We start from the raw sequence: 27,127 nt of genomic DNA, 5'->3' as shown, positions 1-27,127 counted from the left end.
GTGAGGGACCCCCCCTCCGCCCCAAAGCCCAGCCCCGGGTCCCACCTGCCCTCCATGCCTGGGGAAGCTCTGCTCAGTCGCTGACAGCCACGCAGGCTCCCAGAGGAAACCCACCGCCCCTCAGGGGCCGGGCACCCGGCCTCACGGCCTGAAGGACTCGCGCACAGACCCAGGCAGAGGCCAGGCCCCGCCGGGGGGAGGCCCCGGCCCCTGAGAGGCATGGGAAGAGGGACGGGAGGGGGCAGGAAAAGCGGAGATGGGCGAGGGGAGTGGTGGAGGAGGAAGTGAGAAACGTGCAGACTAAGGAGCCCACAGGGTCCCCGAGAACCAGGAGACCTGCTCACAGCGGCTCTTTGGCTGCCCCCCCCCCATCCTCCACCCCCGCACCCCCGCTCAGGGCCGCCCCGGCCAGCGCTGAGGTTGGGGCTCCAGCCCCCTGTGCACACACCTCCTGCAGGGCCACCTGCACCAGCGCTGAGGTCAGCACACACACACGCACACACACCATGCACATGTCTCCCTGGGGCCCCAGGCCAGCGCTGAGGTCAGCCGCTTCCTGCCGCACTGCTGCTGCCGAGGACAGTCCGGGCCCCGGGGAGGCATTGAGACCAACACAATTTCCTCCTCCTTCAGCCCGCAGTGAACTACGGCGCCCTGCTCCCACCCACCCTCCGCTGGGAGACCTGTGACGTGGGCCAGCCACCAGGCTCTGCCCCGCAGACACCCGGGGACGGTGAGTGCAGGGCGGCGAGAAAGGCACCCAGTGCAGGGCCGAGCTGTCCCTGTGAGAGAGTCCTTCCGAGGCTGCTCAGAGGGCCCCAAACACCCCATCCTCCCGCTGAGCCGCCCCCTTCCCCTGCTCCTGGTTCCAGGACTCGACACTTGTCCCAGCTCAGGGAGCCACCCGGTGCTCTGACCCCCACGCCCCCGTCACTGCCGGGGCTGGGCTCCGGTGTGCCCCACCCCTCCCATCAGCCTGCACCCACGTCTGTGCGCCCCGCCTCGCTCTTCTGACCTCACTCCCCTCCCCGCCCCCCCGGGGTTGCCCGTAAGGTGGCTCATGTCCGGGTCACCCCTGAGCTCCAGGTGGCTGCTCATAGGGTCCCTCCTCCTCATCCCAGCTCCTAAGCTCCTTCCCAGGGGCCACTCCTTCCTCCCAGCATGCCCTCTTTCCTGCCTGCTAGGACTTCCCTCTGCCGGGGGTTCCTTCCTAATCTTGGGGTGCTCCTTCCCAGCTTCCTCTGCTGGTTCCTCCTCTCTGTCGGATCCTAACATCCAGGGTCTGCGCTGGCCCCTTCCTTTCTCGGGGTTCTGATGCTCCCGCTCCTGCCCCCTCTCCTCCCAGCCTTCCTTCTGCCTCTCAGGGGCCCCTCCTGCCTCAGCCTCCCCAGTGGGACCGGCCTCCCGTGGGCAGTGACCTCACAAGGGCTCCGGGAACAGGCTCCACCTGGGGCTCCGGCTCCTCAGGCCACGCCCTTATAACCACTGCATCGCTCCAGAAAGGGCTAATTGTCCGATGGTCTGTTCTTCCCTACGCCCTGAGGGGGTGAGCCTCGACCTCGCCATGACCTCTGCTCAAGCCTCAGCCCCAAGTTCAGGGTCCCGCAGTAGTCAGTCCCAGAATACAAACGACACTCTGTGAACAGATTGCTCTTTCTGCAATAATTTTCATCACTGTGGGCCATGAATGATTTATAACCCGATTTCCCCATCGGTCACAAAAAACGAATTTCCAGTTCATTTTCAAGATTGATTTTTTTAAACTTAAAGCGACCCCTCACTACGCCAGAGTGATATTTAAAATAATCCTTCAGTTCATTTCTACTCGAACACAGAGATTAACCGACCTACTCAAGATTTAAGGCTTCCCCCTTCACTCCTTTACTCAGTGTCCTAGAATTAGCATTTATTATTGATATTAATGAGGACTTTTAACAATATTAACTGCGCCTGAATGACAATGAAGTCAGAATTTTCCCAATTGAGATGTGAAAGGAACACAAACATCACCGCTCTCAGCTCGGGATGTAATTACCGGCCGGCGGCTGCTGTTGGTCCCCAGTGTTCCTTCAGCCACATCACACGCCACCCACTTTGGGAAGGCTCGGCTGCCCATGGCCCAGGACTCAGGCCCGGGCATCTGGCGCATATGCTCTCTGCCGCCTTTCAGTGTCACAGCAGCTGGCAGTGACGACACTGCTGTTTGCTACGTCCGCCTGGATGGCAATGACGGAAGGAGGGGGCCGTGATGAGAAGCCGTCCAAAGCCAAGGTCGAGGGGAAGTCTGAGCAGAGCACTTGACCTCAGGAGGGGTCTGGCCCCCTCCAGCAGCTGGTGGCTGCGAGGGCCCATGGGAAGAAGGTCAGAAGGGCCGGGGGCAGCTCAGGTCCTGTGACCTTGCAACACTGCCCTGGCAGGGGTGTCCTGGTCAGGCACACTCAGGAGGAACCTCAGGGGGTGGGTGAAAATTGATCTGGACAGGATCACAGGTAAGAGAGGGTCCGGAGCGCCGTGGGGAAGAGGAACGGATCCGGGAAACTTTCCCATATTTACCAACAATTCACACGAACAACAGAAGAGGGAGCTCTGTGGGGAGAGAAAACCTTCCCCAAGAACTAATTCCACTACAAGCCAGCAACAGGCACGGATCAAGGTCAAATCCATACCCATTCACTATAGGAACAAGAGAGAGGCTGAGAAACATCCCTACTGACAATAAAATGCCAGAAAGGTGCCACCACAGGACACATCAGAATGGACCTCTTGTTCCCAAATATGCTGAAGCGATAGGACATAGGAGTGAACGTTTAGGAAAATTCAGAAATGGGATAATGGAACTCACGGCTGAATGAGAAGCCATAAAAATTTACATTAAAAAATGAAGACTCAATTAGAAGGGACACAGTAGTGACCAAACAAAAAGAATGCCTGAAAAGAAATAGATATAAAAAAATTAATAAACAGGAAATAAAAAAGACTTGAGAAAAAGTAACCAAGATGGAAGATAGGCAAAGAAGATGAAACATACAGATAATTGGAGTCCATCAAGAGGATAGTCAAAGCAAGGGGAGAAAAATATTTAAAAATAATGAGAGAGAAACTCCCTGAAATGGACAAGAAGATGGGAAGCTGACTGTGGAAAGTGTGCACCGCGCACCTGAGCCTGCCGACCCCGAAGACCAACACTGAGCCCTCGTCTGATTACTCCGCCGAGCTTACAAAAATAAGAGCAGGAGACTCAGAAGGGAAAGAAAATCACGAAATCTTTAGACTCTGTAGTGCAATGCTTGCTTCCAAAGGAAAAGGGAGCATATATTAAGAAACTCAAAGAAAGCAACTCTACGCCATAAGATTTTACATCCAGCAAAACTGACTCTCAAATATAAACACACCTTATGGTGAATGTGCTGTAAAGCTCTTCCTGAGAAGTTTAATTGAGACTAAGCTTCACGCCCCCAAATGACTAGCCATCCTCCGCCTCCGGATGGGGGTGAGCAACAAGCATATTGCCTGCAGGACTGAGACAAAGTGAGGGGGGAGAGGGAGGCTGTGGGAATTGTGAGCATGCTCGGTGCCGAATTGGATGCAGACAAGTTTTTTTTTTTTTTTTTTTAATGGGGGAGGAGAGATGGTGGAAAAGTTTGCAAAAAATATTTTAAATATGATTGTGTTAGGACTAGTATTTTTATTCTGAATTTGCTGTGCACTCAACATGGGATAAACAAATGTCTGATTACAGGCCACTCACACACATTTTTATATATTAAAATGTGTTTTATAATTGATTTTAGAGAGGAAGGTAGAGAGAGAAAAGCATTGATGTGAGAGAGACACACTGATTGGTTGCCTCCAGTCACGTGCCCTGAACCGGGTCAGGGATCCAGCTTACAATCGAGGTACATGCACTTCACCGGGAATCGAACCCACTACCCTTCAGTCATCAGTTTAACACTCTATCCACTGAGAAAACCAGCCAGGTCTCTCTCTCTCTCTCTTTCTCTTAATGTATCTTTATTATTGAAAATATTATAGATATTTTTCATCCCCACTGAACCCCTCCGCCCCACCCTCCGCCCCACCCTCCCCCCTCCCCCGCCGGCCCAGCCAGGCCTTCACCACAGGGTTGCCTGGGTCCTTAGAATCCTCTCTCCTAACCTGATACTGTTTGCCTTGAAACAATTCGCTCAGCCATGTATTTGATTTTTGTACAGTTTCCTGTATCCGTGATTTATTTTCCAGCAAAATGATTGTTAGAAGCAACAACAAAGGTCTGTCCCACGAGGCCGGCATCCTTTCGGAAAACTAAACTGCTCTGTCTCACGTGCTGGTCCCTACATCAGGGCCAAAGTGTCTGTAAATCAGAGGCGCCCCGACAGCGCTGGGAGCGTGGCCGGGCACTGGGGGCACACAGGGTCGCCCCCGGCTGCTGCCCAGGCTGTCGGACATGGCTGGGCCGCGGACGGAGAAATCCCCGCCCCCCCCATGCCCCTGCTCTCGGCGGTGGGCTGAGTCACGGTTTTTCAGCAGAACCCAGAGCTGCTGCTCTAGCATCCGCTGGAGAGGAACAGAGAGGCCGCCCGTGGCGCGGCCACTTCCTTAGAACGAGCCCGCGGGGTCACTGAAGGTCATCACGCCGGCCTGGCCTCGAGCGGGGCCGGGGCTCCGGGCCTCAGACCGCGGAGCGGATCTCAGCAGGTGTGAGCGTGGAGGGCTCTCCTCGGACGCCTGGCCTCTGTGGGTGCCGCCTGCACCTGGTGTGGCCTCTGCCCCAGAGGTCCCACCCACTCACAGGCTGGGGTGGCTGGCAGAGCCTGTGTCAGGGCCCAGATGGGAGGGTGTGCTGGCGATGTGCTTGTGGGTCTGGCCTTGCTGTCTTCTGGGTGCAGTACCTGGGAGTGCCCTCCCTGATGCTGAGGCTCAGGTGGGTTGGGCAAGTTTAAAAAAGGGCTGGGATTGGCCCTGTGCCCACTGTCACTCATGCAGCCCGCATGGGCCACACCATCCGGTCCACAGGCAGGACGGGAGCTCGTGTCCCCCTGACACTGCCTGTGTGCCCGCTCCCGCAGAAGCCACACCCAGCAGGGAGGCGGCCTCCCCGCCCCCGTACTCACGCACTCATTCCCAGTTACCCCCAGACAGGAGGCTGTAATGAAAGTTAACCCCAGGGCTCACCAGGGGCTGCTGCTTTGCGTAGTCAGTGCCCTCTCCTCACTGCTATCAGCCCCCAGGGCCCTCTCCTCATGCTATCAGCCCCCAGTGCCCTCTCCTCACGCTATCAGCCCCCAGGGCCCCCTCCTCACTGCTATCAGCCCCCAGGGCCCTCTCCTCCTGCTATCAGCCCCCAGGGCCCTCTCCTCATGCTATCAGCCCCAGGGCCCTCTCCTCACTGCTATCAGCCCCCAGGGCCCTCTCCTCACTGCTATCAGCCCCCAGGGCCCTCTCCTCATGCTATCAGCCCCCAGGGCCCTCTCCTCACGCTATCAGCCCCCAGGGCCCTCTCCTCACGCTATCAGCCCCCAGGGCCCTCTCCTCACTGCTATCAGCCCCCAGGGCCCTCTCCTCACTGCTATCAGCCCCCAGGGCCCTCTCCTTATGCTATCAGCCCCCAGTGCCCTCTCCTCACGCTATCAGCCCCCAGGGCCCTCTCCTCACTGCTATCAGCCCCAGGGCCCTCTCCTTATGTTATCAGCCCCCAGGGCCCTCTCCTCACTGCTATCAGCCCCCAGGGCCCTCTCCTCACGCTATCAGCCCCCAGGGCCCTCTCCTCACGCTATCAGCCCCCAGGGCCCTCTCCTCACGCTATCAGCCCCAGGGCCCTCTCCTTATGTTATCAGCCCCCAGGGCCCTCTCCTCACTGCTATCAGCCCCCAGGGCCCTCTCCTCACGCTATCAGCCCCCAGGGCCCTCTCCTCACGCTATCAGCCCCCAGGGCCCTCTCCTCACTGCTATCAGCCCCCAGGGCCCTCTCCTCACTGCTATCAGCCCCCAGGGCCCTCTCCTCATGCTATCAGCCCCCAGGGCCCTCTCCTCACTGCTATCAGCCCCCAGGGCCCTCTCCTCACGCTATCAGCTCCCAGGGCCCTCTCCTCACTGCTATCAGCCCCCAGGGCCCTCTCCTCACTGCTATCAGCCCCCAGGGCCCTCTCCTCTTGCTATCAGCCCCCAGGGCCCTCTCCTCACGCTATCAGCCCCCAGGGCCCTCTCCTCACGCTATCAGCCCCCAGGGCCCTCTCCTCTTGCTATCAGCCCCCAGGGCCCTCTCCTCACGCTATCAGCCCCCAGGGCCCTCTCCTCTTGCTATCAGCCCCCAGGGCCCTCTCCTCACGCTATCAGCCCCCAGGGCCCTCTTCTCATGCTATCAGCCCCCAGGGCCCTCTCCTCTTGCTATCAGCTCCCAGGGCCCTCTCCTCACGCTATCAGCTCCCAGGGCCCTCTCCTCACGCTATCAGCCCCCAGCGCCCTCTCCTCACTGCTATCAGCCCCCAGGGCCCTCTCCTCACTGCTATCAGCCCCCAGGGCCCTCTCCTCATGCTATCAGCCCCCAGGGCCCTCTCCTCACTGCTATCAGCCCCCAGGGCTCTCTCCTCACGCTATCAGCCCCCAGGGCTCTCTCCTCACTGCTATCAGCCCCCAGGGCCCTCTCCTCACGCTATCAGCCCCCAGTGCCCTCTCCTCATGCTATCAGCCCCCAGGGCCCTCTCCTCACGCTATCAGCCCCCAGTGCCCTCTCCTCACGCTATCAGCCCCCAGGGCCCTCTCCTCACTGCTATCAGCCCCCAGGGCCCTCTCCTCACTCCTATCAGCCCCCAGGGCCCTCTCCTCACTGCTATCAGCCCCCAGGGCCCTCTCCTCACTGCTATCAGCCCCCAGGGCCCTCTCCTCATGCTATCAGCCCCCAGGGCCCTCTCCTCATGCTATCAGCCCCCATGTGGATCCCACAGATAAATTCACCGGACTCCCTCCCTGCCTGGGGGGCAGTCACAGAGCTTTTAGGACCGGGTGAGTCCTGGTAAGTGCAGTCAGTCCCAGAGGGAAGGGCTTCTGAGAGGGCCACAGAGGGAGTGGCAGTGCCTGGGGCGTGGCAGGGTCACTGGCTGACCTCGCCCCTCCTGGAGGGATCCTATTGGCCTTGGGCAGAGGGGGAAGCAGAGGCAGGCAGAGTGCCGGCCCAGGAAGGCTCGAGTGCAGTGCTCTCAGGGGCCTGAGCAAACTGTCTGCCTGGGGACCTGCAAGGTCAGGTGTGGCTGAGCCAGGGGGCTGGGTGCAGGCCCTCAGAGCACCTGGCTTAGCTGGGGGCGGGGCGAGTGTGTGTGTGTGTGTGTGTGTGTGTGGTGGGGAGGGGGCTGGGAGATGTGGTGTTGGCCAGGAGGCAGCTCCCAGCAGGGGTGCCCGAGGCTGTCTGGCCGTGCCCCCCCTTTCCCCCCCACCCCCCATTTCTATTCACTCTAAAGACAGGAGCAACTGCAGTCAAAGCGCCTCCAGCAGTTTGCGGGGGGAGCAGGGAAGTTGGCGGCGGGAGGTCTGGAGGCCTGGCTGGCCGCCCCAGCAGCCCTGCTACCTGGTCATCTGCGAGGTGGGCACCAGAATACCCCCTGCCACACCCCCTCATCTGTTCGCTGCAAACTCCCTGGTGGTTGAAAGTCTGATGTTAGAATGACGGCCCCATCTTTCTGTCCCCGCCCCCTTTCCCCAGCATTCCAGGAACAAACACGCAGGCTCCACTGAGGAGTGGGTTGGTGGGGTTACCGCCCTGCTCTCTCTCGAGTGTAAGGTCTGTGCACAAGTGGCGGACACCCTGAGCAAATGTGCCCCCTGTGTGAGCAGGAGAACATGTCCTGTCTTCTACCAAGAACGCCTGCCAGTGTAAGAAGAAACCAACGGAGCTCCAAAGACTAGCAATGGGATAAACAAACCTGGTGATGGACACTGCAGAGGGTGAAACACACACACATACACACATGCGCGCGCACACACACTCCCATACATACACACATTCACACACACGCACCCCCCCCCACACACATACACACACTCACCCCCCCCCCCCACACACATGCGCACACACACCGGATTACTGGGGGGCCGCCTCCGTGCATGTGACTGAGAGCAGTTTGAAGCTCTGGGCTCGTGGTTAGCGCCCCTCAGGGTTCATCCACAAGGGCCCAGGTGCACAGAGCAGCGGGCGGCCTCCGAGGAGGGGGCACCGGAGGCCAGGGCTGGCAGCACGCCCAGGCGCGGGGCGGAAGCAGGTCAGCGCGCTCTGACACGGCCCTGGTGTTCCAGCGCCCAGGCTGCCCGCTCTCCCCCCAGGACACCTGAGCCGCCCGCCCAAACCGGAGCCGAGGGCAGGTGAGAGGAGTGAGCCCGCCCAGTCCGCAGACACTCCCCGGAGCCGGACGGAGCGTCCCCTCCCTGGGCCGGGCAATGAGCCGAGCAGAGGGCCGTCCGCTGGCCTGGCTCTCAGAGTCGGGACGAGGCCCTGCACCTCGGATGTCTCAGCCCCAGGGGGCACGTGGGGGCTCGCAGACAGTGCCACGCTGTCCTCTTCTTCCTCTCGCTTTCCTGATGAGCTAGGATAGCTTACTGCTAATCACAGTTTGTTTCGCAGTCTCAGCCCACGGAGGCTGTTAACGTGACTTTCCCAGAGCGGGTTTCCCACCGCCTCTGGCTAAATCCTTTCTCTCATCGCGGAATGGCTTTCCGGTCCTGGTGAGGTGGATCCACCTGCGAGCTCCCAGCCCACCTAAGTCTCCTCACGGTGTTACCGCCCTCTCTCTCACCCTCTCACCCTCCCCACAGGGGGGCAATGAGGGGCCAGAGGGCAGACTTCCAAGAGGCCTCTCCCGGCTCTCAGGGCTGTCTTCTCTGTCTTCACGCCGGCCTCTGTCAGACTGGGTTCAAGCCTGTCTTTTGCTTTTTAGCTGTGATCTCTACAGAGAGCCTTTGTGGCCTTGATGTCCCCATCTGTGAAATGGGGCAACTATAGCATCTAGCGCATAGGTCAGTGGTCTGCAAGCTCATTAGTCAACAGAGCAGCAGTTTGCCGACCACTGGCTTCAGTCATCCCAGTGCTCAGTGGCACGTTCTCCATGAAGGAGCCGTGACTAAGCTGTGAGGACTCCCCACTCAGCCTGCTTCCCTCTCAGCTTCCTTCCCAGACGCCGCCTCCTGGAGGCCGGCGGGGCCACCCACAGGGGCTCCTCTCACCCAGCTCCCTTCTGGGAAACGCCTGGAGCCCCCACCCCCGTTACGCTCTGTTAGTCATGCCACTGCAGCGTCACGGCACCCGAGAAGCCAGGTAACCTGCCCAGAGTCAGACAGCGGCCAAGGGCTTGGTCACGGTCACGTGTCTGGCTGATCCTATGAATGGCTTCCCTGCCCTGTCTGAGGGCCCCGAGGCCCAGGGGCGTGGGGGGCTGGGGACCCAGCCTCCAGGGCAAGCCTGGACCACCTCAGGCCTAGCAGCCCAGATCCAGGACAGACTATTTCCGTTGTCTGGTCCCTGCCCTCAGCCCTCAGCCCCCATCCCCCAGCCCCAGCCCACGTCTGAGTGCTCAGTGTGGGAAGGACTGCGGGGTGCACTCAATGCACGGTCACAGCTGCCCACCGGGCACACGCAGCAGCATGCTCTGCTGAACAACGTATTTGCTCCAAGGAGCGGGATGGGGTGAACACCCAGGTGTGCCCGGATCCTCCTGGAGAGGCTGAGCAGCGCACTGGGAGGAGGGGCGGAGCCTGAGCCACGGGGAGGGCGGTCCGGCTCCTGGTTCTCTAAAGCCCTTCCTTCCCCCACTCTGACCTTATTTTATAGAAGTTTCAAACGTGCATGCATGCATGTAAAGCAGAGAGCTACAAGAAGCACTCAGACCCCTCACCCAATCAGCTTTATTCCTCTGTATTTTTCTCTGTAGTATTTTAAAGTAATGCCGTGGACAGTTCATGCCGACCACTTCGGCATGCACCTCTGACATGTAGAGACGTATTATTCAGATCTAACAAAATAAATACTAAATTTAAAATAGATTTTAACGCCCCTCTTGTCCCTAACACCTTCTGGAGTTGGTTAAAGGGGTACGTATCCAGCCGAGGGCCAGGCTTTGTATTTCACTGTTATAGTTGAGGCCTTCTAAAGGTCTAAACCCTCTCTCATCTGCCCTGTCTTGGTCAGTAGCACTGCTTTGCTGGTTATGGGTGTCCATGAGGGGCCACCTCCAGAGTCATGGGCTCCGTTTCTGTGGCGCCTCTGGCGCCTCCGTCCCCTCCGCTTCCTGGCAGCTGAGAGCCGGGTGGAAAGCCCTGATTATACGTTTCTGTGCTGCGTGGCCCCGGCACTGTGGCCACACGCCCGTCACCCACTACGATGCCAAGATCTGCCCCCGGGCCAAAGGGCAGCAAGGAGACACCGCACAGCGAGACCACATTCCTTCCCTTTCAGGCGACAAGCAATCTGGTCACATCCCTTTTTATTTTATTTCTAAATATAAACTTTCATTGATTTCAGAGAGGGAGAGACAGAAACATCAATGATGAGAGAGAACCCCGGACCGGCTGCCTCCTGCAGGAACCACACCGGGGATGGAGCCCACAACCTGGGCCTGTGCCCTTGACTGGAATCGAACCCAGAAACCCTCAGTCCACAGCCAAACCAGCCAGGGCACATCCCTTTTTAAAGTGTGTAAAATTCTGCCCTGCTGGCATGCCTCCGTGGTTGAGCCAGGAGGTCAGGTTTCACTTCCAGGTCAGGGCCCATGCCCAGGTTGTGGGGCTCAATCCCCAGAAGGGGGAGTGCAGGAGGCAGCTGATCCATAATTCTCGCCTCATTGAGGTTTCTATCTCTCCCTCTCCCTTCCTCTCTGAAATAATTAAACACAAAACACAAAAAAAAAACCCACAAAACGTGTTACGTTAAAAAAAAAAAAGTCTGTAAAATTCCCATTCTCATCTGTGGCGCCCCCCCCGCCCCGCCTCCAGACGAAATATGCCCCGTCCCCAACACTCACCGCACCTCTGCCAGGTGAACATTTGAACATTTGCTGACTTTAACTCCTGCGTGTGCATGGTGAATACGAACATGGTTTCCAAATGAAACATGTTCCCTTAAAGTTTAAGGTGTCGGCAACCTATGGCTCCAGAGCCGCATGCGGCTCTTTTGAAGCTTTACCGCGGCTCCGACAACTTGCAAGCCTGTGTGAAAATGAAGGTAACGTCTTACAGCCCTGATGTGCTGACTCTGTGCACTGAGGTTCAGGAGCAAAAATCCCATTAACCAGGTAAATTAAATATTTTAATTAGCTATTAATTTGCAAAAATATATTTTACTTTGTTAAGTGAAAAAGTCCTTTTTTTCTTCAGATTGACAGCTAACTGCACGATCTGGCATATAGCATTAAGGTAAGAAACAATATATGCAGTGTTATATTTGTTTTAAATGTCGCAACGGTTTTGCGGCTCCCAGGTTTTTTTTTTTCCTTCGGAAATGGGTCCAAGTGGCTCTTTATGTCTTAAAGGTTGCAGACCCCTGCCTTAAACTGTAATGTGGAAGATGCTCTGACCTGACCCCACTCCAGAGTCTGCCATGCCATGGAGGGCTCGCTAGTCTCCGCTCCCGCGAGGCTGAGGCTGGGCCACCCATTGCCCTCGAGGCAGGTCCCACCTGCCAGCCTGGCCCAGACCCAGGTCCTGCACGGCGCCAGGGGCCTGGCTGAGACCCGTGACCCACCCACGTCCACTCAGGAGTTAAAAAGGCCCCTGGCTGACCCCTCGGGCTCCTGGAATCTTGCAACCATGGGGAAAGCATCCAGGGCCACGGGTGCCACTTAGATCCGAGGGATGAGACCACGGCAGAGACCGGCGGGCCAGCTGAGAACTGCGGGCCCCCGGCCACAGGCACCGCTTCTCACCCGGGACGGGCTGCACCCATGACAGCGGGCCCAAAGCCGCCGTCTCCCTGGAGATGTGCCCTCTGACAGCGCACGCGGCGCGCAGCCCCACCACATGTACTTGTGTTCAGTGGGTCAGCTGCACAGGAAGGAAAGAGAAGACTGTTCGGGGAAATGAGGGGACCGTTCGGGGAAATGTGAACTTGAGCTTCTCCCGGAACCTGGACGGAGGGTCGGATGCGCAGCTGGAGTCTGCCCTGCAGTCCTCAGGACCGTCCCCTCGGTTACTCGTCAGAATACAGGCCCTCAGGCTGGAGGCAGAAGAAAGGCCGGGAGCCCAGGGCAGGGCTACACACTGCGGAGGCCAGGCCAGGCCTCCGGGTGGGCTTCCATGTCCCCACATCGGCTCCCACGGTCCCACTGGGGCTGTCACTGCAGAAGCAGCCCCGAAGGGTCCCGTCCTCTCTCTAAGGAGATGCTGAGCTGCTCTCCAGAGACCACAGGCCGAAACCACGGGCCCTGCTGGGAGCATAAAGCGTGCGCAGAGGCCGAACTTTGACCTCCAGTGCCCTGGAACAAAAGTGTGCTTCTCCAGTACCCCACCCCCCCTTGCCTCCCGGAACCAAAGGGTCAGGACAGAAGCGGAACTCACACACCGGAATCTTTCAGAGGGAGCACCCCTGGCCCGGGATACCTGGCCAAGTTTCAAGTTCCTGCAATTAAAACTTGCCCGGAACCCCCTCACCTGCTCGAACCCTGGATCCCAGAGGCAGATTAGAGCGGTGGCTCCTGGTAGCCAACTTGGTATTAATGAGATCGCTCTTTCTTTTCTCAAAAACGACGTCACGTGATCGGCTTCTATGCCCGCCCGTGGGTAATGTAGCCCCGCGAGCAGGATTGAACGTGGGCTTGAAAGAGGAGGTGAGGACAGCCGAGATTTGTTTTCCCGGCTCTCTTTGTGGAATCTGAATCCTGAGCAGGACCGAGAAGGCCCTGCTAGTGAGGGCTGGCTCGGTGCCCCTTCCCGTTGCTCCCTCTGCTTTCGCTGCTGGGCCTCTCAGCTCCTCGGAGGCGTGTGTTCCTCCACCCCGGGGCCTTTGCACAGGCTGGTCCCTCAGCCAGTTTCTGCTTTTCCTGAAAGCCGGGCTCGCATCGCTTTCTCGGGGAAGCCGCCATGACCTGGAGCAGGGCCTTGTCTCCGAGCACCCTCCTCCCGCTGCAGGGCGCCCTCACTGCTTGGCCCTCTGGGGGCCAGAGTCACCGGGCCCTAGTGCAGGGGCCGAGCCTCTGAGGGTTCCAGTTTCCACAGAAGGCTGTGTGTGTGTGTGACTGGAGCCCGCTCCTTCCCGCTGTGGGCTGTGAGTTCCTTATCAGAAAGGCAGGCCCGTAGCAGGCCGGGAGTCTGTGGCTGACTCACCACCACGCTCAGGTCACAGGTCACCCAGGACACGGGCATGCTCTTCAGCAGAAGGGTGGCCCGCTGGCCTTTCCCAGCTGCCTGCCCACTCCCCACCCAGGGCTGCCCTGACCCATCCTCCCTACCTCCCGCCCTCCAGTCCTGGAAGGCTTCCAGGCCTCCTCCTCTGTCACGGGTTCTCTCAGTTAACATTCCCCGGCACCAGATTTACTCCATTTAAAGGGCTGCCTTCACACGGAGGCCATCTGTAACCGTTCTATTCCTTCCTGAAATCATGGTAAAAAGAAATAGGTGTGTGTGTGTGTGTTCTAAGTGTTTCCGTGAGGAAGTCTGAAGCCCCGACTTCTCCTGGTGTGAGAACCGTGCAAGTGTGAGAACTGACCTCCAGTGAGGACCAGGTTTGCAGCCTGCCCGCCCCGGGCCTGGCCCACGCCCCTTGGCCAGCAGCACCTCCTCCTCCTCCTCCTTTCTCTCTTCCACCTTCCCCGCCTCAAAGGTCCCACAAACCCAAAGAGGCTGAGGCCTCAGGCCCGCTGGCCTCCCTCCCAGCCTCTGTGGGGACTGTACACACCCCAGGGCGCTCTGACCTGGTGGAGCCATCCGCCCAGGTGTGGGCCCAGCCACTCGGAGCAGCCTGTTTACCTGTGGCACCTGAGTCAGGCCTCCGCCCTGGCCTGGCTGGTTGGTGCTCCTGGCACCCAGGCGGGTAGGTGCTCAGTGAGGGCCTGTCCGGTCTGTCCAATGAATGGATGGACCACGTGGTCCGGAGGCTCCTCCCAGGGGACCTCCCAGGTGCGCTGCTCCCGGACCGTCCCTGGAGGCGGGACCAGGGTCAGCGGCATTCCATCAGGGGGCGCCCTCGGACCCAAAACATACAGCTTCCTGAGCCGCCTGGACCCCCTCTCTCCCCCCACCCCCATGGGCTTCGCCTCGTTCGCTGCAGGACACCCAGCCCCCAAAGGACCCCCTGAATCAGGGAACCCACACCCATAGGGAAAGGGCGAGGCCCCTGGGGGGCTGGGTGCCCCTCTGGGGGGCTGGTGCCCCTCTGGGGGGCTGGTGCCCCTCTGGGGGTGTCCGCGGCCCGGATCGCGGGGGACGGGGCGGCGGGGCGCGCTGACGGCGGAGGAGGCGGCGGCCGGCGGTCGGGAGGCGGCGCGCGGCCCGGGCCGTCCCGCCTCCGCGCTCCCGGCCTTTCCCATCCGGCCGGACGCCCCGCCCGCCCGTCCCCCTGACGCCGCCTCCGCCGCGAACTTTTCCTGCATCCCCGCCCGACGGGAACGAAGATGGCCGCCTAGGCCGGCTGGGAGCGGCGCCATGACGCGCTGGGTGCCCACCAAGCGCGAGGAGAAGTACGGCGTCGGTGAGCGCGCGGTCCTCCCTCCTCCTCCTCCCCGTCCCCGTCCCCGTCCCCCTCCCCCTCCTCCCGCCTCCCCGGCGGCGGGGCCCCTCCGGGGCGGGGGGCGCCCGGAGGGAGGGAGGTGTGCGACCCCCGCGCCCGCGCTCCGCTCTGCCCCTCGGACCCGGGCGGCGCGTCCCTGGAGCGCGGGCGGCGGGCGGGGGGCGCTGGGTCCCTTCCCGGGTCCCCTCCGCCCGCCGCGCCCGGGCTGCGCCCCTGACCCGCCTCCCGCCGCGGGCCGCCCCACGCGGGTCCCCTCCGCCCGCGGGGCGCGGGGCCGGAGCCTTGGTGGCCGCGCCCCCCGTCGGGGAAGTCGTGTGCGGGCCGCGCGCCGGGCGCCCCGCGAGTGCCGGGTCCGCGCGGGACGGCGCTCCCCGCGGGCAGTGCGCCCGGGCGGCCCAGCGCGCCCAGCCCGGCCCAGACCCTGCACACCCGGCCCAGCGCGCCCAGCCCGGCCCGGACCCTGCACACCCGGCCCGGCGCCGTGTCCGGGCCGGAGGCGGGACTGCTGGCGGCCCGGCTCTTTGTCACTTCCTGGGGAGGGGAGGCGAGTTGGCTGCAAGTTTCTGTCTCGGACCCGGCGCGCATTCCAGAGCCTGGCTCTCCTTGGTGGCCACACGAATCCAAACCGCGCCCCCTGTGCGCGGGGCTGTCCCTCCCGGGGGCCTGGGGGGGGGGGGGAAATGGGGAGGGGGGTCTGGGTTCCTGCCATCTCTGACCTGCCCTCCGGCCTCCAGCCTGGGGTGGCTGCTTCCTGGCCTCAGTATCTTTCCTGCGGGTTTGGGTCTCACTCTCCTCCTTCCTGTGAGGCAGCCCCAAGAACTCTGACCTGTGGCCTCTGCCCCTGGCCCGGCCTCCCCTCCGGCTGGGCTGTGTGCTCCTCAGGTTCCCTGTCCCCCATCTCAGAGCCTTTACCGCCCGGCCCCGACCCCAGGAGTGTCAGGCCCAGGCCCACGGCAGGCCCCTTCCTTCTGACCTCTGACCCTCTGACCCTCTGACCTTAGGGAGCCTCCAGGGCGCTCCCTCTGTGACCCCGTTGTTGCGCAGTGGCTGGGACTTGCAATGGGGCCCCTGGGACAGGGGCCTGGGGGCGGGCCCGGGTCACACCAGCTGTCCCACACCTGGAGCGGGGGGCCACCTTGCTTCAGGACATGATGGCTGAGCCCCTCCCACGCCTGTCATAGAGATGGGGAAACTGAGGCTCAGACCTGTGTACAGAGCCAGGGGCAGAGTGGGCGTCCTGGCCGGGAGCGGAGCCAGTAAGCAGCACCCGGCACCTCCTGCAGGTTCAGCCTGGGCACCTCCGATGGAAATGTCCCCAGGAGTCTGCTGGGAGGAGGGAGGCTGGCACAGAGACCCTGCCTGCGGTGGAAGGCCAGGGTAGGCTGCGGTGAGCCGCTGGGGATGTGTGAGGAGAGCGCTGCCCACAAACCCACTGGGATCAGCACCCACCGATGGAGGAGGAGCTGGGCCCCGGGGCTGGGGACAGCCAGGAGGCAGGGAGGGCCCAGGAGCGGGCAGGGCTGGCCCTCAGTCCTGTGCTGGGAACCGCCACTCCCATGGCACTGAGGCTCACCCACACTCTCACAGGAGTGAGGGCGGCTTTCTGGGTGTGACCCTGGCCTTGACCCTGGCTAGAGCTAAGGCAGGCCCCCGTGTGCTCCTCAGCCAGGAGCTGGGGGAGGCTTCTCTTCGGGGCACCCCACTTTCAGACCCTCCATCCCGTCTTGGCCGCGGGTGGGTGGTGCCGGCGTGCCCGCTGTAGGTGACGACACCTGTGAGCAGCTTGACTCCCGTGTCCCTAGGACAGCGGTCAGCAAACTCGTTAGTGACCAGAGCTGCCGTTTGCCGACCGCTGCCCTCGAGGACCAGAGGGAAGGTGTGCAGGTGGAGGGGGCCGGGTCTGGGGAGGCGGGTGCGGGTGAGAACGGAGCTGTGTCCCGCGGCATCAAGTCTCACACCTTCCGGAAGCTTCCCCACCGGTCCCTGTGGTGGCTTCTACCATTGCAGCGTTGGCTGGCGCTTTGGTTTAAGAACAGTCTGTGTTGGAAAGTTGCCGAAGAAAAGGATGCTGGGTGGTGTTTCCGGGCGGTTCTGGTTCTAGGGAGTGTGTGAATGGCCGTGGCGGGGAGGAGCCGGCTGTTCTGCTTGGCTGCACCAGGCGGAGGGAGCGCTCACCTGCGTGGCAGCCAGCACAGCTCCAGAGGCCCCTGTTCGGGGGGACTCAGGCCTGGGGCTCCGATGCTGTGCGGGGTGCAGGGAGGAGGGGTGCAGGGAGGAGGGTGATGCGCACGTGGTGGGAGTTGGGGCGGGGAGGCTCTCTCTGGTTCTCTGGGAGGCGCTGAGGGAGGACTCCGGCCCCAAGCTCAAGGCGGCCTGAGGGAAAATCACTGGCCACCTCCCTTACCGGCCACAGCCGGGCTGCGTGGCCCGAGGGGCCTGGTGAGCCGGGGCTGGCGAGCCCGAGCGTGGGCCACGCTTCCTTGGCTGCTGGCCTGGCGGACGGTGAATCACGAGGGGGAGAAAATGATAAAACTCCATCTCATTTGGGAGCATGAATCACGGCTCATTGTGTGCCCGGCTCGGACTGTTAGCGGCATTGTCTGGGGATGAGACACTTGAGTTATTTATTTTGTAAAATCGGGAAAGGAGTAAACAGCTGGCCCGCTGCTTCCGCAGGAAATGCTGGCCCCTCCTCCCCGCCCTGCCCCTCCCCTCCCCCCATCATTCCAGTGGCCTTCCCCGTGAGACTTCCCAGTCTTTGAGTCGGGAGGGTCAGTGTAGGGATCTGGCTTACTAACGCAGGCATGAACTTTGACCTGGCTGTGCCTGGCCAGATGAACTTTTCCACCCCACTCCCCCCCCCCCCCCCCAGGTAGGCAGGGTCTTGGGTCCCCGCACCCACACAGGGATGCTCCTATGGATCCTAGGATTGGTGGGAGTTGGCAGCCTGTCCTCCAGTCACCCCTGAGGCTGGCGGGTGGGGCAGCACCCTCCGATGTCCGGGCCTGATCCCCAGAACCTGTGAACGTGTGTGGCGTGGCGGGATGGGGGGGGGGGATTGTTGCTGATGATGGAGGTTCTGTACCTGACACGTGGAGGAGACCCTGCAGGAGACACGGGCCCCATAAGCAGGGGCCTCCTCTGCCTGGTCACAGAAGAGGGACCCAGAAGAAAGATGGACACGTGTCCGAGCGATGCTGAGCCTGGCAAGGGCCCAGGGCGTAGCTGCTGGCTCTGAGGGTTCGGGGCTCCCTTACAAGGACCAGAGAGAGGCCATGGGAGCTCAGGCGACCCCCAGCTGACAGCCAGCTAGGAAGGAGGAGCTCCGGCTCCATCCTCCATCCCAGCGGGGTGCTTCCTGGAAACAGGTGCGTCCCTGAGCCGCCCAGCCTGCGGACGCCTGCCGCCCTGGCCCAGGTGTGTGTGGTGGGCGGGGCTGGGTGGGCGGATGTCGGCGGCTCCGGGGTGTGGTTGTCACGGCAGCCGTGGGAAAGGGACGGGCGTGGAGAGCAGCGCGGCCAGGATGGCTTCGTCATGAGGCAGGTGGACCAGCCGTGCGCCCAGTGTGGGCTCTCCCCGCGGGCCCTTCCACGCAGGGCTGTGCGCCGGGCACCCCGACGCCGGAACTCCCGGCTCTCAAGTGCCCCTGGAGCAGGTGGCTCCTGCCCTCTCCGCTCCGGCTTCCCCGCCGGAAAGTGGACTGACACCCGGACACCCGAGGGAACCAGCGAGGATCCTGGAGATGAGGCGGGCGAGGCACGGGGCCGCTTTTGAGATGAGCACGGAGCATCGGGTCACTAACTTTTTATGGAATAAAGCCCGGCTTAGACGTGTGCTGACAGCGACTTCCTGTTTGGATTTCCGCCCCGGGCGCTGGAGGAGCCTCTGACAAGCTGCTTCCTAAGGGGGTGCTGCCCGGTGTGGGGGGAGTGACGCTCGCCTGGGGTCGGAGGCCGAGGCGGTGGTTCAGATTAGCTCTGCGGGAAGACCGTGCTGGGAACCGTGTGGCACCCGGCACATCAGACGTGGGCGCTGCGGGGAGAGCTCTCTTCTCCGGAGCAGCAGGCACACACGCCGCTGCTTGGGGAGGAAAATTGGGTTGGATCGCAGGGAAATGGTAGTGCAGGCGTTTTCGTGCACTGGAGTTGCAGGAAAAACCTAATGAGGGCATATTGTATGTCTACAAGCCGGATTTTACTTCGGAGACATCATAAAAAATTTAAAACTCATTGTGCCAGTGCATGCCTAGAACCGTTGTGGGCAGACCGAGGCTCGAGAGTCACACACAACCCTCTTGGGCCCCTGGAGTGTTCTAACGCCACTTCTTCAAAACGGACTCGCCCACGCCAAACACCAACGTCTGCGCCCGGCCACCAAGTTTCCATCGCACTGTCCGTGCGCGCCCGCCCGCACGGGGCATTTTGCGGAAGAGCCACACTCACGGGGCCAAGGAGCCGCAGGTGGCTCATGAGCCGCGGTTTGCCGACCTCGGCTGCAGGCAGTTTGGGAGCTCCCGTATGCAGACCAGCGGGATGTTTCCCAGGTTTGCTCTTGTTAGTGTCGGGGAGGCACCTGGGGCGCCCTCAAACGCAGGTGTGGAGGGTGTGTGTTCGTTTGTGCCTCACGGCCACGGCTGGGGCCTGAGCAGAGGCATCCTCTCTCCTCAGGGTCCGGAGGCGGGAATCCGAGACCCAGCTGTGGGCAGTGGGTTTCCCAGGAGGCCTCTCTCCTGGACTTGCGGTGGGCTGTTCTCACGTGGGTGTCCGCAGTGGGCTGTTCTCACGTGGTGTCTGCAGTGGGTTGTTTCCACATGGGTGTCCGCAGTGGGCTTTCTCACGTGGGTGTCCGCAGTGGGCTGTTCTCACGTGGGTGTCCGCGGTGGGCTGTTCTCACGTGGGTGTCCGCGGTGGGCTGTTCTCATGTGGTGTCTGCAGTGGGCTGTTCTCATGTGGTGTCTGCAGTGGGCTGTTCTCATGTGGTGTCTGCAGTGGGCTTTCTCACGTGGGTGTCTGCAGTGGGCTGTTCTCACGTGGGTGTCCGAGGTGGGCTGTTCTCACGTGGGTGTCCGCAGTGGGCTGTTCTCACGTGGGTGTCTGCAGTGGGCTGTTCTCACGTGGTGTCTGCAGTGGGCTCTTCTCACGTGGGTGTCCGCGGTGGACTGTTCTCACATGCTGTCTGCAGTGGGCTCTTCTCACGTGGGTGTCCCTCTGGGTGTGTGTGTCCTAACGCTTTTTGTAAGGACCTCAATCCTATTGGTCAGGGCCCACCTTATGAATCCATTTCCCTTTAACCTCGTCAAAAACAGAAGAGCAGTGCTTTAATTGGGCACTCAGGTCAAGTGGCAGAATTATGGGAAAAGAGAATTAGGATGAAACGTCGAACATGAGCGCAGTGAATGGGGCCATTCTCCAGACCCCCATGTCGTTGGTCAAGGAGATTCTCTCCGAACCCACGGAGCAGTGAGTGACATGCGACTAAATCAACAGTGTCTTTTGGCACCGTTTTCTCTGCAAAGCCATTGAAGTTAGTAGAAAAATCTGAATTTGAGGACATCTTATTTTTTTTTTTAACTCAATCTTTATTGTTCATATTATTACAAAGGTTCCTCATTTCTTCCCCTCTCCACCAGGTTCCCACCCCACCCTCCGCCCCCTCCCCACCCCCCATTGTCCTCATCCATAGATGCACAGTTTATGTTCAGTCTCTTCCCGCATCCACCACTCTCCCTTTCCCTGAGAACAGTCAGTTGAGGACATCAGAAACACACCTTCGTTCTGAGGTGTGTATGTTTTGGCTGTGTGCAGTGTAGATCCTCTCCCGTGTCTGTGTGGGTGTAAGTGGTCTGAATGCTGGAACACTTCTCGTCTCTACGGCTCTTTGCTCAGGTGGTTTCTGCTCACGTTTTCTGAAAGTTTCCATCACTCCACGTTGACCACATGCCCTTGAGCGGTGGCAGACGGAGTTAAAGTGCCAGAAATGCCAACATTTGCTGTTAGATACCTACAAGGGCATAAGACGGGAATTCTTGCTTATTTTCATTTATTAAACTTTTACTTCATCCCTTGTGTAAAGACTCTCTCCAATCACGGTCGCCTTCTGAGGTGCCGGGGTCAGAGCGCCCGCATCTGTACCTGGGGGCGCCGCAGCCCCTCACATTCTGTAAGGCTTCTCCTCCCGATTGCTTCGCTCCGCCTCCGGTGCCCACCATGGGGGCGATGCCTGTCAGGTGGCAGGTTTCCAGTGCTTTGGGGACACCGGGGAGGTCAGAGGTGAAGGTCAGAGGTGGGAGCCGGCAGCGTCAAACGCACTTCCGTCCCCAGGCTGATGGGATCTAACCTCGCGGTGGTTTCTGTGTTGAAACCTGGACATTCCTTGCAATGGGATGGGGATGGAGGAGACGCCCAGGTGCTGGCTGCAGACCCGGACAGGAAGTTGCAGGATTCCCAGGAGGAGGCTCTTGGGGGAAGGAGGGGGGCAGGCTCAGCCTTGACCTGCGTGCGGGTGGGCGCTGAGTGTGGGTGCACACAGCCACTCTGCCCGCCGAAGGCAGTCAGCTTCGTCCTGGACCGATGGCTGTCAGCTTGTTAGAGTCTCACCCGGGTGCCTGGGAGAGAGAATGTATGGAATGTGCCAGAAGGTCGCCCTGCTTCTGTGACTGCGCTGTCTTCAGAGCTCCCCCAGGCGTCCCTCTCCGGTCCGCAGGATGGCTTCTCGGGTCCCCAGAGTGTGACGTCCCAATAAGGGGTTTGCGAGTCAGTGCTGGTGTGGTGACCTCGTGATCTCCCTCAGCAGGGAGGAGGGCCTGGGTGTGAGGGGGATGGCAGGTGAGAGAAATGGGCCAGGTGTGCGTCTGCTGGTGCCACTTCCCACGGGGGTGTAAGGGGATAGAGGGAGGGTCGGATTCTGAGGGGGAGGGAGCTGAGGTGTGCAGCTCTCACAGGTGTGCTGGGTGGAAGTGTGACTTTATTTGGGGGGATGTAGCTGATAAAAACGGTCTCTGTGAATGCTATGGTGCATTGGGCGTCCGGACCCACAGCACCTCATGGCAGAGTCTTACCTGCATGGTGAGGCCATTGGAGACACAGCCCTGCTGTGAGGGTTTGTCTTCTGCAGGTCAGAGGGGCCTGGAGCGGGGAGGAGCCAGGAGGGGGGAGGGGCCTGGAGGGGGGAGGGGCCTGGAGGGGAGGGGTCCGGAGGAGGGGAGGGGCCGGGAAGAAGGAGGGGTCCGGAGGAGGGAGGGGCCTTGAAGGGGAGGGGCCAGGAGGGGAGGGGGCCGGAGGAGGGGAGGGGCCGGGAAGAAGGAGGGACAGGGAGGAGGGAGGGGCCGGAGGAGGAGGACCCAGGTCAACACCAGCCTGCTCCTTGGTGTGCCATGGAACAGGTCACTTCCTCCTCTTCTCAGTGGGAGGAGTCAGGGTGGGAGAGTCTGTGGGGACCCTGTGAGCATCTTTGACCTTCCTGGGTGTAGCAGGTGGCATTGCTGAGGCTGCTGCCTGGCGCTGGCCCAGGATCGGAACCAAAGGAATGGAGGGGCACCCTGGCTCCCTGGGGCTCTGTGTTCTCTGTGTCGGGGCGGCGGCGGGGGGTCGGGGAGGGGGGGAAGGGGGCAGACAGAAGGCAGGGAAGCGAGGGATGTCACCCAGGTCCTGATTCATGGTGTTTCCCTTCGAGAGCCTCGTGTTTGCAGAAGGTGAAATGGCTCGAACCTCTGAGCCACGGGCTCTCCAGCCGATTGGATGTGTCAGGTTGAAGGGGTTGCATCTTCTCTGAACACTGCAGCCTTCTTTCCACCTGAGCCCAGGCTTCATTATCTTTGCATCTTCAGAGAATTTGGGTTTTCATTGCCCCACGCCCCTCCCCTCCATCAGAATGGCCTGGCCCTCGCCGGGCCAGGTGCGTGTCTGAGGAAGGAGCAGCACCCCAGCCGGAGGCAGAAGGATGGATGCCTGTGTGGTCAACGCAGATGCTCAGGCCTGACCTTGATAAGATGGCCCTGACCTTGAGCAAACCGCACCTGGCTCACCGAGGCTCCGTGACAGACCCCACTTCCGAGAGAGGCCCGCGCCCACTGGATTTACGTTTTCCGGGTCCTCACGGGCGGCATTCAGGGTCCAAGCCTGAGAGATTCTGCCAATGCCTCGAGATGAGTTTTAACTTTAAAATAAATCAGGTCACCTGGCGTGGAGCGATAAATCGGAGCAGGCCCGGGCAGCGGCCCTCACTCCCCCTGCGGGTCCCGGTTTCATTCCTGCCCAGGCGACGGGTGGCGGCTTTATCTGTCTGCCCACCTGCCGGGCGACGTGGCGTGCGGCTCAGAAGCATCGCGTGGCCGATGCGGAATTTATTTAATTTTAGTTTTCGTTCTTATTTCTAAGTGATTTAGTTTTTCCTTCTCGGTGTCAGCTGACATCCATCGTGGGGGAGCTCCAGGTGGACAGCCTGGTTTCAGGGCTTATATTGGCCTGGAAAACATCCCCCTTCCTCAGGCACACCCACAGCTCAGAGTCCCAGCTGAGGACACTGCAGGCAGGGGTTCCCTGCATGTCTTTTTTTTAATAAAAAATAATATATGTATTTTTATTGGTTTCAGAGAGGAAGGGGGAGGGGGAGAGAGAGAGAGTGAAATATCATTGATGAGAGCGAGTGATTGATTGGCCGCCTCCTGCACGTCCCACAGGGCATTGAGCCGGGAACCATGATCTCCTGGGTCCGAGGTCGATGCTCAACCACCGAGCCAAGCGTGCGGGGCTGTGCGTGTCTTTGAACCCCATTGCTCAGCGTCTGGGTGTGAGGAGTGGAGGGTCGGGAGGCCGTGTGCTGGCCGGCGGGGATGCTTGCTCCCGGCCCCGCCTGGGCGATGGGCACGGGAGAGGCGGGCCCAGCCCCTCTCCTCCTCTGTTTCCAGTGGAGCGAAGCCCACTTCCCGTTCCTGGTGGGAGTGGGTGGTCGGGCAGCGGGAGCAGGGTGCCCGGTGTTACCGTGGAAATAACCTTGGAAGATCAGGCATTCGAATGGGAGAGGAATGGACCACACGGCCTCACTTCCTTCTGACTGGCAGGAAGTCTCCTTACTGGGGTGAGCGGCCTCCGGGGACCAGCGGCCTCTGGGCACCGGGGCCTCGGGAAGCAGAGACCATCCCGCTGGCCTTTCCTGTAAATACCTCAGCATCACGCTCCGTTACCAGATGGCCACCTCGGCCTCTGGGAAGCTGGTGATGGAGAGGAAGGGCAGCGATGGGTCCTCTGGCCGGTCTTCATGGACACGGCGCTTTTCCAGAAAGTACTTACGTAGATGAAATGCTTCGCATCCTCAGTATCGATTCTTTAGCTCTCATGAGCACTTGTGAGTCTATCTGCTATCCCCGCCAACACTGACTTCCCTTTTTCATCTCGAAATGATCATTAAAAGCAAACAAACAAGAGGTTTTCGGAGTGTTTGAACCTCACTGCGTTACTCTCTTTGAGGGGCTGCTTTTTCTGGGGTCAGAGCACAGGCCCTGGAGCCAGGGGTCACCTCCCAGCTCCGTCACTGCCTCGCTGGGTGCCCTTCGGCAGGCCAGCCTTCCTGTGCCTCGGTGTCTTCATCTGTCCGATGGGGGCAATCACAGTGCTCATGGCAGAGGGCCGAGCTAGCCCTAGCCTTTGGGATGTCCTGGGGGCCCCGTCCCATCGGGCTGTCGGGGTGCCCAGCACACGGCCCTGCCCACGCCTGGGCCCGCCACAGAGCGCTCCTGTGGGCCCTGGTGGGACAGGCCCAGCGCACACACCTACATGCAGCAGGCGCCGCGATGGAACGGGATGGAGCGGAGGTGCCCTTTGGAGGAAGGTTACCTTGTGGGCGGGTGCGCTGTCTTTAGGGGCGGTCATGCTTTAGCGGGGTTACCGCCCGGGGAGGGAAGGAGGTCCTTCGGAGGCGCAGGTCCGGGCATCCCAGCTGCAGGGTGCGTGCGTGGGTGCGTGCGTGCGTGGGTGCGTGCGTGCGTGGGTGGGTGCGTGCGTGGGTGCTTATCAGGCGCAGGTGGCCTCCCAGCCCCGTCCCGCCCCGCCCCGCCCCGGGCTGTGGGATGGACGCCCCGGGCTCCTCGCCCCCAGGCTCCCCGCCGCCCCGGGATGTTCCAGCCTCGCTGTGAGGCCCCGGGAGCCTTGTTCTCACCGCCGGGGCTGAGCTCCTGGGACAGCTGCTCTCCGGTCACCAGATCACCCTTTGTTCCCGGGCGGCCTGGGGCAGAGGCTGCTGGGCTCAGGGCTCAGGCTCCGGGCTCAGGGCTCAGGCTCCGGGCTCAGCTGTGGAAGGAGCGGCCTGTGGAAGGGGCGGTGAGATGCCGGTGAGATGCCGCTGAGAGGCCGGTGAGAGGCCGGTGAGAGGCCTGTGAGATGCCGCTGAGAGGCCGCGGATGCCTCTCAGGCCGGTCAGCCGCCGCGTGGTCAGTGTCCGGGCGTGTGGCCCTGTCCCCAGAGGGCGCTTCTGAGCCCGGGTGGGGGCGTCCGTGCTGTGACCTGAGACCGGGCCTCCCCTCGAGGGGTCTGTGCAAGGCGGACCTCTCCTCCCAGGCCCCTGTCCTCCCCCTCCCTCCCTCCCTCCCAGCCCACAGCCCATTCCTTCCCCCTGGGGTCTGAGGGGGTTATCTGTCTCCCTCTTTGTTAGGAGAATTCTCACTTCAAAGCCGGTCCCTAGAATCAGCGCCTGAGAGGGGCTCAGGCCGAGGGGGGCGGGTCTCAGAGACCGGGAGGGGTGGCCCTCAGCCTGACCCCACCGGGACCTCCCCCCTGCGAAGGGCCCTCCGGTGTGGCCCCCCTGAGGCCGGGCCTGACCTTTGTGTGTTTGTTTATTATTTATTAATGTATCTGTTACCCACTTGTCTGTCATTTCTTTATTTCAGCTGGTCCCTGGCTGCAGGCCAGCCGGGTGGCCCTAGGGGAAGGTCCCAGCGGGGGCTCCCAGTGCCAAGGCGGTACCCCTCTCTACCCTCCGCACGCCCCCTCCGCCCCTGTGGATGGTGCCAGCTCCGGCGTGGGGGCATCTGCCCTTGGCCCTTTGCCCTTGCCCTCCGCGCAGGGAAGCCCAGGCCTCCCGGGAGGGCAGGAGAGCTCGGTGCCGCAGGAGTCCCCTTCCCGGCGGGCCTTCCCCGCGGTCACAGTCATGGCCCCGGGAGGGAGCCTTGACCCGGAAGGCACGGGTGTTTTGGGGGCCGAGTTCTCAGACAGTGAAGCGTAGGTCACGTTTCTATTATGGGCTGTGTGGTTTGTCTAGGCCTGTGGTCGGCAAACTGCGGCTCTTCGGCCCCTTGAGTGTGGCTCTTGCACAACATACCACGGCCTGGGCGAGTCTATGTTGAAGAAGTGGCGTTAGAAGAAGTTTAAGTTTAAAAGTTGTGGCTCTCCAAAGAAATGCCAGTCGTTGTGCTGTTGCTATTTGGCTCTGCTGACTGATGAGTTTGCCGACCGCTGGGCTAGGAGGATGGATGCAGGGAAACACGTCTGAATCCGGCCTGGCCGGTCCCTCGGACCCTGTCCCCGAGGATCGGCAGCTCCCGTTGTATGGCAGCGGAGACGGCAGAGCGGGACAGGACGGATCCCCGGTGACAGCAGCTCGGGCAGGGAATGTCCTTTCCGGCTGTAACGTCAGTTCCTGTCAGCGGGGAAGCGGCGGGCGTTTGACGGATGGCTGAGGGACCTGGCGGGGGAGGGGGGGATACTGCACGGGAATATTTCACCTCCGAAGGGCGTGCTGACAAGCTTTGCTTGTGACGTCCTTGTGCGATGTTAGATGATATTTTGTGTGACTTTTGCTTTGACATCTCTCTGCCTGGTTTCACAAGAGCTACTCAGGCGGTGCCAGAGGGAGGGACGCCGGGGAGGGAGAGGGTGTGTGTTTGTGTGTGTGTGTGTGTCCCGTGTGCTGCTGCCACTCGCTCCCCAGATGCTTTGCTCCAAACCCCACGTCCCCGCCTCCCAGACCCCAGACCCGAGACCCAGGTAGGCACTTCCACATCCCCACCGCCCCCGCTCCTCACCTGTGACTCCTCACGGGTGACGCGGGGACGGTAATCATCCTGCCTGCCCGGGGTTGTTGGTGATTACATAATCTGAGAAGCATGCCTGGGGCAGTTCCTGGTCGGGGTTGATAGCTCCTGGAGGCGGTGTCCTCTGGAGACGGGCTGAAACTCAGTCTGTCCCAGCGGGTCTGGATCACGCACACCCCGTTTCGTTTTGGCCGAGGGGAGTGGTGGGAGGTTGTGAGCTCTCAGTGTAGGAGTCTTGTCGTCTGTCTCCACCTGCCCCTCGTGCTCCCCTGGGCCTTGGGGTCCCTCTGGACTGGGTGGCCGATGGCCTTCGAGGCTTGGGAGGGCACCTGCTCGCAGGGGAAGCTTAGCCAGTGTGACAGGGAGGGCAGTGCCTCCTCTAGCCGGGGGTTCCGTGTGGAGTCAGT

The 27,127-nt window shown here is 61.2% G+C and overlaps 1 protein-coding gene across 4 annotated transcripts in view; it reads left to right on the top strand.

Annotated features, from left to right (window-relative positions):
- The first annotated feature begins 14,526 nt into the window (after positions 1–14,526).
- The window catches only part of DOCK1 (dedicator of cytokinesis 1), a 200,191-nt gene continuing 187,590 nt past the window's right edge, over positions 14,527–27,127 (top strand). For all 4 annotated transcript variants that reach the window (XM_084904416.1, XM_084904415.1, XM_084904414.1 and 1 more), the window contains exon 1: positions 14,527–14,659. In XM_084904416.1, coding sequence (XP_084760542.1) covers positions 14,614–14,659 — 46 coding nt within the window. In that variant the 5' untranslated portion in view covers positions 14,527–14,613. The remainder of the gene's footprint in view (positions 14,660–27,127) is intronic.

The sequence above is a fragment of the Pipistrellus hanaki genome (genome assembly GCF_964339955.1).
Source record: "Pipistrellus hanaki genome assembly, chromosome: 14".
NCBI lineage: Eukaryota > Metazoa > Chordata > Mammalia > Chiroptera > Vespertilionidae > Pipistrellus > Pipistrellus hanaki.
Note: the sequence above shows the minus strand (reverse complement) of the source record. Positions and strands in the feature narration are given on the sequence as shown.